General features: G+C 43.0%; 1 protein-coding gene across 6 annotated transcripts; it reads right to left on the reverse strand.

Moving 5' to 3' along the window:
- Nucleotides 1-838: 838 nt before the first annotated feature.
- zbtb38 (zinc finger and BTB domain containing 38) lies at nt 839-12,192 on the reverse strand. 6 transcript variants are annotated; one of them, XM_034216056.1, is made up of 3 exons: nt 12,081-12,192; nt 11,388-11,531; nt 839-5,401 (listed from the first exon to the last, which is right to left on the reverse strand). In XM_034216056.1, exon 3 carries the CDS (start codon nt 5,399-5,401, stop codon nt 1,775-1,777), a length of 3,627 nt encoding a protein of 1,208 aa, XP_034071947.1. In that variant the 5' UTR covers nt 11,388-11,531; nt 12,081-12,192; the 3' UTR covers nt 839-1,774. The 6 variants fall into 6 exon arrangements, with proteins under 6 accessions (XP_034071947.1, XP_034071946.1, XP_034071951.1 ...); XM_034216055.1 differs by having other exon boundaries at nt 11,388-11,549; nt 12,081-12,167; XM_034216060.1 differs by lacking the exon at nt 11,388-11,531 and having other exon boundaries at nt 12,081-12,184.
- Nucleotides 12,193-12,254: the final 62 nt, after the last annotated feature.

The raw sequence follows: 12,254 nt of genomic DNA on the forward strand, positions 1-12,254 counted from the left end.
GGGTAAGGGTTAAGGTTAGGCATGTGTTGGTTATGGTTAAGGTTAGAATAAGTCTCCAGGAAATGCATGTAAGTCAATGTAATGTCCCCTGAAGTGTGTGTGTGTGTGTGTGTGTGTGTGTGTGTGTGTGTGTGTGTGTGGTCTAGCATTACTATACTTGTGGGGACCTACATCTGTTTACATAGTCACGTGTGGGGACTGGCTTCCCTTATGGGGACAAATTGGAGGTCCCCATGAGGGGAATCATTAATTTTAGGGTGAAGACTTGGTTAGGTTTAGGATTAGGGTTAGGGTTAGGGTTAGGCATGTGTTGGTTATGGTTAAGGTTAGGATAAGTCTCCAGGAAATGCATGTAAGTCAATGTAATGTCCCCTGAAGTGATGTATACATGGTATGTGTGTGTGTGTATGTGTGTGTGTGTGTGTGTATGTGTGTGTGTGTGTGTGTGTGTGTGTGTGTGTGTGTGTGTGTGTGTGTGTGTGTGTGTGTGTGTGTGTGTGTGTGTGTGTGTGTGTGTGTGTGTGGAACGAGGGAATGGACTTCTCAGATGGGCGGCAGGTCCCTTAAGGACCGGGAGCAGCGGATAACCTCCATGTGGGTTTATATTTAGGAAATTCTTTGCTCTGAACAGGATTTGTGAAAATACGACCGTTCAAATCCTACTGTTTTAAAAATGTTCCACTCCACACATTTACGTTTTAGCTGTCTGTAATGATCCTCTTTATTATCTGAGCATTAGTAAGTGTGATTAGTCAGTGGTTAGTCAAAAACTGTGAGTCGAGAGTCATTTATATTTGATTCAGAACCAGGCCAAAGAAGGACAGGATGTAACTGTTTATAATATCAACAACATTTATTTGAATTATTACATGTTTGATACATATTAAAACATACATAAGTGGTTACTCTCATCTCAATAGTTCCACGTGTTGATTCAAAATCTTAATATATCAATCAATGTATTTAACAATCAAATAAGCATAGTCTAACTATAAAGTGCAACTCACGCCAGGTAACTGAACGTGAAATTTAAAAGTGTGACAGTTCATACAGTTTTCTTCATATATATGTAAAAAGTGAAGATGTCACCACACTAGGCAGCTTTTCAGTTCTCCAACACATCGTACCCATCCTATTTAATTGCTTTAAGTCATGCCAGTGTGTCTGCCATATATGCATAGACAACAGACAAAGTGCAGTCTGTTTCAGAAGGTCCTCCTATCAACAAAAATAACACTCCGTTGTTGAGTTCTGGAGGGAAAATAAATGACAGCGTATACTGGTATTAGTGGTGCATTGCATTTGTCCTGGTTGGTCTAAAATCCTGCTGCTGGAGTTGGATTTTTGGCTCAAAAAGTGAGGAGAAGCTCACCAACCCTGAACAGTTTGAGAAATGTACAGTCTATTACAACTCCTGTCATAATCATGTCCCCTTAAAACAGTCGTACACACATTATTGTCCAACTTTTATAAGCGGACATGTTGCTACGGAGTATGTGTGTAAAATAGAGCATATTGCGTTGTTTTCAACTCGTACTGCTAAGCTAACCTGGCTAGAGCTTGGTTTTCTGACGTGTTGTACTGGAACACCTCAACTTTTGTTTGACGTCATGCACAGCTATGATTTCCAACTTCCCAGTACGACTGGTACGCACCATAGGTCCTTATTGTTAGTCCTTTCAAAAACATTTCGTTAAGCTCGGCTGCAAAGACAACGCTCTTACATTTCCTCACCAAAACGTCTTTTTTTGCCAATTGATTTCCTCAGAAATCTTCAGAAAAATGGCTCCTCTTTGCACGTCCATTTCTCCGGCTTGTGTATAGAAATGTGGCTACCTTGAGTTTCAGATTCATCTCTCCTCAAGAGTTTATAGGAATGATCAAGATCATTGTGACTGGTCGTTTTTTGCCCCATCAAAATGTCCTTGTTGCCGTCACTGTCTCTGTCACAGATTTGCTTTTTTGAGACAAGATGCATAGATTCCTGTGGATTGATCCTTTTTTTCGGCATTTTATTTTTCACCCTGGAGGATGTCAGGGAAAACACTGTGCCGATGCACGGCGATAACGGACTTTTAATTTTGGAGTATGACATGTCTTGGTCGGTAGGTAAAGACACTAAGTCACCTGTCGTGTCCTCTATTTTAGGATTCATTTTATCAATGGAAAGATATTCTTCGTCCACTCTTTCACTTTTTATTACAGCGTCCCCTTGGTTGCCACTGTTTTCTATTTGTATGTCTTGTTTCGTATCTTCACGCAGGTGTGCGGAGTTTTGAGAGCACGGTGTGAAGTTGTCAGAGTTATATCCCTCCTCGTTTGTCTCCTTGTGTTTTTTCTCATGGCTTCTCTTGGTGGCAAGATAAAGAAACCGTTGGGGACAGAAGGAGCAGCGATACTTCTTCTCTGGGTTGGGGCTCCGTGATGTATTATCAAAGCAGGAGCCATTCTCCATACAGCTGCTGCAGATGTAATCCCCACCGGCCGGTGCCTCACCAGGAGGACCTTGTTTACCGCATGTGCGACAGAAACATGGGTGGGAACCAATAACATGAGCTCTCAGACCTGTCTCTGTGATGAACGAGCTGTCACAGATGTCACAGATGTAGGTGGCTCTCGGGCTGGAGTTCTTGCTGAGGCTACGTTTCATTTCTCCACTCCCACCGGACGTGCTCTCTTCTATCAGCCAACTACTTTTCTCGATGTGGGCCTCACTTGCAGCCGTTCTATCTACAGATGTTTCAGGATAACCGTGAAACAAAGCCTTTCTGTGCTTGAACCTCAACTTCTTTGTTTTCTTTTTGGATTTGTAAGAATAGTAAGGGCGCCACAGCATGTCGGCTGTGTCGCAGTCATTAGGATCTTCGTATGCCTTCGTATGCGCTTTGGCAGAAGCGACTTCCTGTCTCAGTCGGACCCGAGGGCTCTCCGAGGTTTCCCGTGTTAGAAGACACTGACTGGAGCTCTCCTCTTCACCCAATTCTCTGATTCTCCTTTTCTTTCTGGGGAAGAGCTTGGAACTTTTGATCTGGCGGCAGATTATGGCCTCATTGCCTATTTTCACTGTTATCTGACAGAGCGGCATGGTGGCACCATCCACAGATGGACCCGGGCACGCAGGTTTGGCGATATATGTTTCAGTCTTTGCCCCTACCTTTTTATCGTATGCCAGATTCTCATTGCTTGATTGAAGAAGCTCCTTGGTCATATCCTCAACCCTTTTTGCAGAAGCTGATAGCTCACCTAGCTTTTTAACAGTGTTCAAAGAGTTAAAGAACGGCACATTATGACTGATGTGCCCTGAGTTACTAAGTACTGTAGGATCACCTTTGAAACTTATAGTGGGAAACTCAAAGTCGATGTTTGGTGAATTTTCATTCTCCGCCTCTTTTCTTTCCAAATCACTTTGGTCAACATCTTGATCACATGGCTTGTCAAAGCTGATGCGTGGCATGACAGGTGACACCATCTTTGGAGTTGCCATGAATGTCAGAGGGAATGAAACAGAGTCAGACTTACTGATGAGACCCTTTTCTTCAAACGGAGGGATGAGAGAGTTGCTCTCTGGCGGGGCTTTGTCACCTGTTTCATCAACCTCTGAAAATGTCTGACTGTATGTCTTGTATTTTCTCTTTCTAAACTTCATAGGCAGAATCCTGTAGAGTTTGATTGGATAAACACTGGCTTTCAAACCACCGTTAGCGGATTTTTTCTTAACAGCTAGATTAGGATCAATGCCGTGAAAAGACTTCTGATGGTTCTTTAAGATATAATATGTCATGAATGTCTCCAGGCAGAAAATGCACTGATAGCGGCGTTCCCCTGTGTGCCAGATTTCGTGCTTTGTTCGATACTCTGCCAATGCAAACACTTTATTACAATAATGACAGGGGTATGCTCTCTGCCAGGAATGTACATTTTCGTGCCGCTTCAGACTGGATAAGGTGATGTAGACGCGTTTACACACACTGCAGTTGTATCTCCTCTGACTGCCGCCTGGTCTCACCGCCTTCTCGTCCTGTGAAGGCTCTGATTGGTCCATTTCAAGGGGCTCTGGGGTGGAGAGGTCAGCAGAAGGAAACTGTATTGCGTTGCTCTCAGTGTTAGGCTCGTCTGAATCTGAATGTAGTTCCACCTCTTTGGTTAATATGTCAGAAGAATCCTGATTAGGCGATCTTCTCACAGCCTTGGGACAGAGCTGCTCGTGGTTGCGCAGCCGTTTGAGGTGTATGAACTTTCTGTGACAAAACTTGCAAAACAAATGACTGATAAAACGTTTTTTATGTACTTCTGAGTGAACGACGAGAAGAGCCTGATTTGTGAATATCTCCGGACATTGTTCACATCCGTATATTGAAATGCTTTCTTCAGTGTGAGGGGAAAGGGTTGGTGGATCTAACTCCATTTGAACATTGTCAGTGGCTATTGGTAGCCCGGGGCCTTTGCATTTGTCTGTTTCTGCTTCTGAACTAAGAGGAGGTGGGGTCATGACTGCAACAGGTGCTTTAGAAACACCATCAGCTTCTGTCTGGGTTTTTGTATTTGGTGTATCTGCTTGCGATTCAGCTGGTCTTGGAAGTATACTTCGACACAAATTTTGTCTCAGCCTGTGGCGCTTTTTGAGCGGACCTGCGTTCCTGTAACTGAGTTGCTTTGACTGAGATATTGCTGGTTTAAAGACCTTCTTGTTATCCCACTGACTGCTGTCTTTGCCTTCAAATGATTGTATCACTGCATACGAGTGCTCTGAGAGGGCGTGGGTTGTCTCATTGTTCACATTGAGGCAGGAGGTTGTAGGAGAACTTGATGGAAGCTGTCCCACCTCTGGAGACTGCCTCTCCCCTTTGGTTTGGACCAGAGGGGTGAAAAGATTGGTCCCAGAACACACTTCATTGATAGAGAAGGCGTTGGTGATGCGTGGCCCCCTGTCAACGTTCTCAGGCCTGGAAGCTTCCTGTTTCGTTTTTATTGACACTGTGGCTTTGATGCCGTCTGTGGATTTCACACATTGGTCCTGCCTCTCTTGTTCTGCAAGCTTCTCCAAAAAAGGAATGCCAAGTCTTTTTCCAGCTGCTACTAGCACACGTGTGTCCTCGACACCCGGCGATGTCACCTTTGAGCAGTAGATGAAGTTCAGGATACTGGCAAACACCTCGGACTTAAGGTCCATCAGCTCCAGCACTTGGTCGGAGCTCCATGTCTCAGGTTTCGTCAGAGCGTTCCTGAAGTACCCGCTGCAGGCTGCCAGGATGTTCTTGTGGGCCCGAAACTTCACATCCTCCACCACGATGGTAACGTCGCAGAAGAGGCCTTGTGAGCGCTGCTCATTGAGCTTGCTGAGCACAGTGTGAGGATGAGCACTATCCATCAGGTTCTGAGTGCATGGAGACACCACAGTCATCTAAAAACAAAGAAGAAAGAGAAAATAATTGTTACTCAGATTTCATCAAAATGGTGGATCAGGCTGTGATTTTATATAAGAATGAAGATGTGAGTACATTTTGTTTTTGTAATGTTTTAGCTGTTCTAGTGTTTTAACACTAGATGGCAGTAATGTCCTGAGAGATGAGCTCCAGTGCCAAAACAGACAGTCAATACGTCATAATCTCCATCTTGAAATAAATACATTAAATTTAAACCTGAATGAATTAAACATGTGCTGAGTTAAATACAGAATGTACACATCAATACATAATCTTTGGAATGGTGGATGCCTTTATTATACTAGTTTAGGATTGTGCCCCTACTATCCTAACTCTTTTATTGAATTTGTTTTTATTCTTGTTTCTCTTGTGAAGATGTTTTTAATCTCTTCTAAGGGCTATAAGGGATTTTTATTTAAAGCTTTTCTCATTTTATTAGGAAAACCTTATTAATGTAATACAAGTACATTTATTTAGACTTTACTGTCACATTGGGCTATCAAACATTTGTCAGTGCTATGATTGGAGCAATGATTGTTTGAGTAATGTCTATTAATCCTATTGTCAAGATGCCCTTGAGCAAGGCATTGAACTCCTGAATGCTGCAGCGGGTTGCACAAGAAAACATCTAGATGGCAGTGTGATGTACAATACTGAGATTACATAAGAGTACTAACAGTTGGACATTTCGTGGAAGGACATGACTCAATATATGAGTCAATAATGTTGCCACTGATCTAGAATTTACCTTTAAATATTATTCAAAAATTACGGTAGCTTAGTTTTTCATATTTGAAGTCTTCATGTCATGATCAACCCAATTTCATATTGCATTAATCCCAGAAACAGAAGTCGTGAGATGATTTCTAAGACTTGTATTGATGAGAAGTCTTTGCTTGCGCCTGCTAAAATAAACTCAGTCGTAGATTTCTCTCTCATTATTGCTGATAATAACTCCGTTTGGGTGGTAAATCCATTCCATGTACTTCCACAGCTCTGCAGCCTGGTTTAGTTGTCATGACAGTCTTATTATTCTCATGGCCTGGGTTAATATGTAAATTACATGCAGACAGTTATGCACTAATTACTCGTTTGCTCCCTTTTTCCGTCAGTTGGCAGTAGTGACATCCGTTCACTTGTCCCAGATAAAAAAATGTGTCAACCCTAGCAACTTCAGGAAATAATTCATGAATGCCTCATGAGGGAAATGGCAGCCACTGATACAATGTAATGTAGCACAGGAGCAGAATAATCCCTGCTTTAGATACACTAACATTTTGGGCCTTTACAACGCAGCAGAAATGCTTAAAGTATTGTACTAAATACGTTATCTTAAAAGGCCCACGTGATAGGCTAAGGGTAGAGACATCTCTAAGCAGTTGACCAATCACAACAGAGGCGGCCAGCTAACCAATCAGAGCAGACTGAGTAGAATAGAACTGAATAGAGGTGCTGCAGAACAGGCTGCATGAGAAAAGTAAAGAGCTTTTTGAACATTAAAGCATGGAAACACGTCACAATGTGTTGGAGCGCTAGCAAATTGAAGCAGGAGTGTTACATAGGGATGTCACTATGTTACAGAAGTAAACAAAGGGGTCCTGTGGAGGCGTTTCAGACAGGGTGTGTGGGAGAGAAACTCCCTCTGGAGGGGACACAGGGATTTTATCCTTTGCCGACCATTTACATGCACAGAAATCCATATAACACACTACAGGAAATGGAAACCCCAAAAAGCATAATAGGACCTGTTAATGACACAAACTTAGTCCTCCAGTTATAACACGCGCTGCACAGATTTCTACCCAGACAGGCAATGCATATCGACATGGCAGCATTTGTGGATAAGTAAGAAACTAAATGATTTGCAACATTATAGAGGAAAGTTCATTCATTCTCACTTTGGAAATAGGAAGTTCTAACTTTGGCCTACGCATAACAGAGTCATGGTAGTTTGTCTATAGTGCATGGGTCTATGAGTCATATAGCATGTCTCAGGCTGACTGCATTTCTGCTCTCAGCTTGCCTTTGTAAGGGATGAATCATCACACCTGCATCAACGTTATTTAAATACCTGACATCATCCTCATTTAAGGCTGCAATGAAAGTCATACAGCGGTGGAATTTCCTCCTTGGAAGACAATTCAGCAAACTGCTACTCTGAAGGCAGAGAGCTGTTTTCAAAGTCTCTCTGTTGTGAACTTGTTCTTTGTTCTTGGTGCTTTATGAGTGAAAAACAGGTCGAAAAGGGCTTCATTTGTCATGATATGAGATTTAATCTGTTTCAATTATACTGTGAAGATGGTCCCATGCTATTTTAAATCAAGAGGCAGCTCTATTTTATATCTAATTTGTTTCGTGTTTAAAAAATGTTATCTACCATACGCATCATCATTTGGAAATTAGTACATGGACATACATTCACAGTATTGCTCATTTACTTCCAAGGCGTTTACGTAACTAATCAGTGATTTCATTTAAAAGAAAAAAAAATCAATTTTGTCCTCGTGCAACAAATACAATATGGCCGCCGTGTTTTTAAGCCTCTCCATCGGCTGAAAACACAGCCTCCTGCCTTCTTTCTCAGACAGGCCTCCGTTGTCATGGTAACATGCTATGGCGCAGCACTTATTGGGTTTCAGCCTGATAGCAAGTGAGTGTGTTTAGCTGTCCGGGTGTTCGGTCCCCTCTCTCCCACAAACATCCTGCCCTCTCTTAGAACCTGCCGCTCGCAGCCGTCCACAGAGCGACGAGGTTTGCCTTTGTCTCTGCCTCAATGTACTTTGTGTGTATGTGTGTGTGTGTTGGTGTGTGTGTCTTTGTCTGCAGCAGAAATGCTACCCAAAGGACTTTCTCATCTGATAACAGCAAGTGATGCTTTGAACTGATTTCTGCTGTTTACATAAACGTCTTTTCATCTATGAGGCTTTTTTTACTTAACCACTGTCATTTTTCAGACTTTACACCAGTATTGTTGTGTATTGTATAACACATGCTGAGCGGAAACGTTTAGGATTGTGCCACACCCACCCTACACTTTCCCTTCAAAGCTCATGTGATATTATTTATATTTTTACGTCTCAAACTGTGAAATAAAAATCCCCACACAGCAAACCACAAACCAAGAAAATGACAGTATAGTATAGACACAGTGTTGTCAAACAAAGACCGAAACGTCAAAGCAAAAGCCACTTCACGCTTCTCTACAAAGTGCACTTCCGCTCAGAAACAGGTAACGAATTGAGGGAAACCGTGCAAACATACCTTAGAAAATCTGAGAGAATGATGCACGGCGAACAGGAAACGGTGTCATGCAGTGTCCCTTCTCTAAAGCCCTCAATATACAAACTATACGTGAAAAACAGTTTTGTGAGAGCAAAGCGAAAGTAGTTTTCTTTCTATGATGGTCGCTGAACAGTGGTGCTGTCAGAAGCAGATCTTTTTCTGACGTCTGTCTTCCTCTCCCTCCCTCTCTGTGTGCAGATGACTCCCGTTTCACCGTCCTTCGCCTCTCTCCATGCAGCCCGGGTCCTAAGCTACATCTGCCCTGCCGTCCTCTGGCTCTCCATCTCCTGTCCCACTACACCAACAACTCGCAGTTCATACGGCATGTAGCTAAACCGGAGTATGGGTCTGTCTTTTGTGCTAGCTGGGCAACTGAAGCGTTCGTCGTGGAGCCACTGAACAGGAAGCGGCAACTTTTATTAAGCGTGGCAGAGGAGTGTAGGGAGAGCGGAGAGATGCTGGGTGCTACATCACACACCAGCTCTGTGCTCAATGATACAGCCTGATAGAAAGCGCTCAGCTGCATTGCTGGTGGCAGCGCAGAGTGAGGGGTACGCTGCTGTACTAATGCTGAATTAAATATCACCAGCAGTATCCCACTGCATCCATGTTGACCAGAAGGAACAACGTCATTTGCATGAAACTAAATCATCTCACATGCACCTTCAATGCATAACGCTGCACCATCTGCTTCATGCACACATCGTGTTTCCGTGCAGCAATATATAACACCAAAGCCTGTGCTTACGCAGACACTGTGGTTAGGTAATGCAGAGCCAGAGAGAAGATGGAACTGTCCTATTGTGCATCAGAGCACATAGAGGACAGATGTTCATCGATGCTTTTTCTCACTATCGCAGTGAGCTTGCAAAGTGAAAGCGTGGCTGAGGGTGGGAACAACAGTCCTGTTATTAGAGGGGATTCTCGGTGTACCTATATAGAGGCTGCTGATTGATGCAAAGGCAGCAGATGCGTCAGCACTGCAGACGAGGGGGAGGGGAGGAGGCTGAACCCGACGTGGCACTGTGAGCCTCTCGCTAGCCTCTGAGGACACAAGCAGCTCTTTAATTTACACAACTGAGTGCAGTCATATCACTGTATGGTCTTTCCTAATGCTGGCTGAGACCCACTTTACAACAGTTTGAAATCAAGTGCATTTCTTGTACCGATAACTTCAAAAGGCTGAGTAGTAGGTGCCATGTCATTATGCAGGCTCGTACTCACTGCCCTAAAGGAAGGAAATAAGCTATTCATGGGGTGTTTGTGCTTTTGGTCTTAGCTGCTGTTTTGTCCTGTTCCTTTTTCTGTACATTACATTGTGTTGGTTTCGTGATGCACAAATACTCAGTCTTCTATTTTTGCTGCAGACAGCCTCCTTGAAGACCCCTATATTAGCCTGGGCAGCAGCCAGAGTACTAAGTACTAAATAGCAATCCAAGGCAAAAGTGGATTCAGTGCATACTTTCCATAACTGGAGCTATACAAGCTACATTTGGAAACCTAGGGGGGGGGGGGTCTGGCTAGAATAGAAGTGGGATGCAGCAACCACCACAGCTGACTGATGAACAGAGACTGCTGTCAGTCAAACATGTCAACGTCATAGCAATAAAGTTTAAGTCACAGCAAAGACAGACATAATATGAAGTCATATGAACAAACAACACCCTAAATATTGTGAAGGGATAGGAGTAGTTGGAGGTTAACTCTAGTTATATTTATGTCAAGCCAAGCCAGGTTTTATTTAAAGATAATATATACAGTTTTATATTTGTAACATTTAACATGGCGTTTCTTTTATTAGTAACTATGATGATTTGAACTGGATGCAGGTTTAGACGGTGGGCAAACTGATCATTTGTCAACAACCTAGTGGTCTTTCTAACATAAAACAATCCCCTAACATTGCCTGTACGCTATGTACGACATATACTTGTCCAATAATTCATGTAAGCTGAAGTTCATCTGCATTAAGCCAAGGAAATAAAGGCTTTTAAATTATTTGTAACTCCTAAATATGGTGGACTACTAAGCCATTGTATTTTGAACTGCCTGGGCCATCCTAAATATGTTCCATAACCTAGGGTTGACAGGATTGAGAACCATTATTCAAGCTATGTTAATTAAGCTTTGTTAGTTTAATGGTTTTCATGTAGTCTTTCTAACATAAAACAATACTAATACAATCCTAATAATGCATGTAAACTGAAAGGCATTTGCGTTCATCTCGCATACACGGTCCACAGGATTGAGAACCATTAGTAAAGCTTTACTTTTTCAAAGAACTGAGAAATCGTTCTAAATTGGAATCAAATCACGGCCATTACTGAAAGCTGAAATATGACTGTTTTGTGGATCATTTGAAATACTTTGTAAGCAAAACCTTGTCAGTCACACTTGTCATCACAGCTAGTTTGGGTCAGGATATACAGGCTTGTGATGCTCCGTAAGCTACAGCCTGTAGAGACGTCGATCAGCGGGGAGGAAGAGCATGCCTCATCCTCATGCTCAACGCATTCACACTCTTAGCATAGAAAGACATTCATCCCTGGTAGCATTTATGTGACTGCCATTACCCGCACTCACACGTTGAGTCGCCTACCAAGATGTCTCTGTGTGGAAGGTTTTGTCTCTGTGGAAGTCTCTCTGGTGTTTGTTTAGGAGGAAAAAGACATTGACTATTACCCGGCTCCCGTTCTCCCTTTGGAACCAGATCAGACCTTCATCATCCTCGCTCTTCCCGTCTGTGTATTCTGGTTTCCTGATTGGACTGTGTTGAGCTGACTTCTGGAGGGCTGCTGCCACTGCTGCGTCACTCCCGCTGCGTCCCTGACCCACAAAGAGGAGCTGTGAAGGAGGGGTGTGTGGAGGCAAAGGATAAGCTGGAAAGAACGGCTGTACACCGCTCCAGCAAACAAATGGATGAGGCTTCCGCTCTGCCTCGGTTTGGGGCCTAGTTGCTGCGACGGTATTCAGGAAGTGGCTCTGGGAGACAGATCCTTTATTGTTACGTAATGAATATTTTCCCTCCTAGACCAGACTCGGCTCAGAAGGCGGTATCCAATGTTCAGTAGCTAATAATAGGCCATAGTGGTGACCAGTCGAGACTGTACGCAGTTATGTCAGATCATTCCAACACCTAGCTATCATTTGGATGGAAGACTATTTAATATTGAGGGGAGTTCTAAAATAACACAGGAAAACCACACCATTTTCTCGTCCCTTAACACCGGACAATTACTAATGCTTGTGTTTCTATTTTTGTCATCCTTTAGTGACAATAAGAATCAAAGACAGTATTTAAGACTGTCTTGCTAACCTTTATTGTACCATATGTTGTCCACTAAGGTGCCTGTTAGAAAAAAAAGCAGTGCATACCTTAGTCTTAGGTTACTGTAGTTGGCTTGTACAGGTTTCAGTTGAGGTAGGACCGGTGTAGCTGATGCCCCTACAGAGCTGTTTGTGCAATCCAGAAAAGTGTGTTCTGGTCTTTAGGCCTGGACATGGTTACCAGAATTACTTTTTTGCACACGTTACCTAAGGGTTTATTTG

Source organism: Gymnodraco acuticeps, unplaced genomic scaffold (assembly GCF_902827175.1).
Source record: "Gymnodraco acuticeps unplaced genomic scaffold, fGymAcu1.1, whole genome shotgun sequence".
In the NCBI taxonomy this organism is placed as follows: Eukaryota; Metazoa; Chordata; class Actinopteri; order Perciformes; family Bathydraconidae; genus Gymnodraco; species Gymnodraco acuticeps.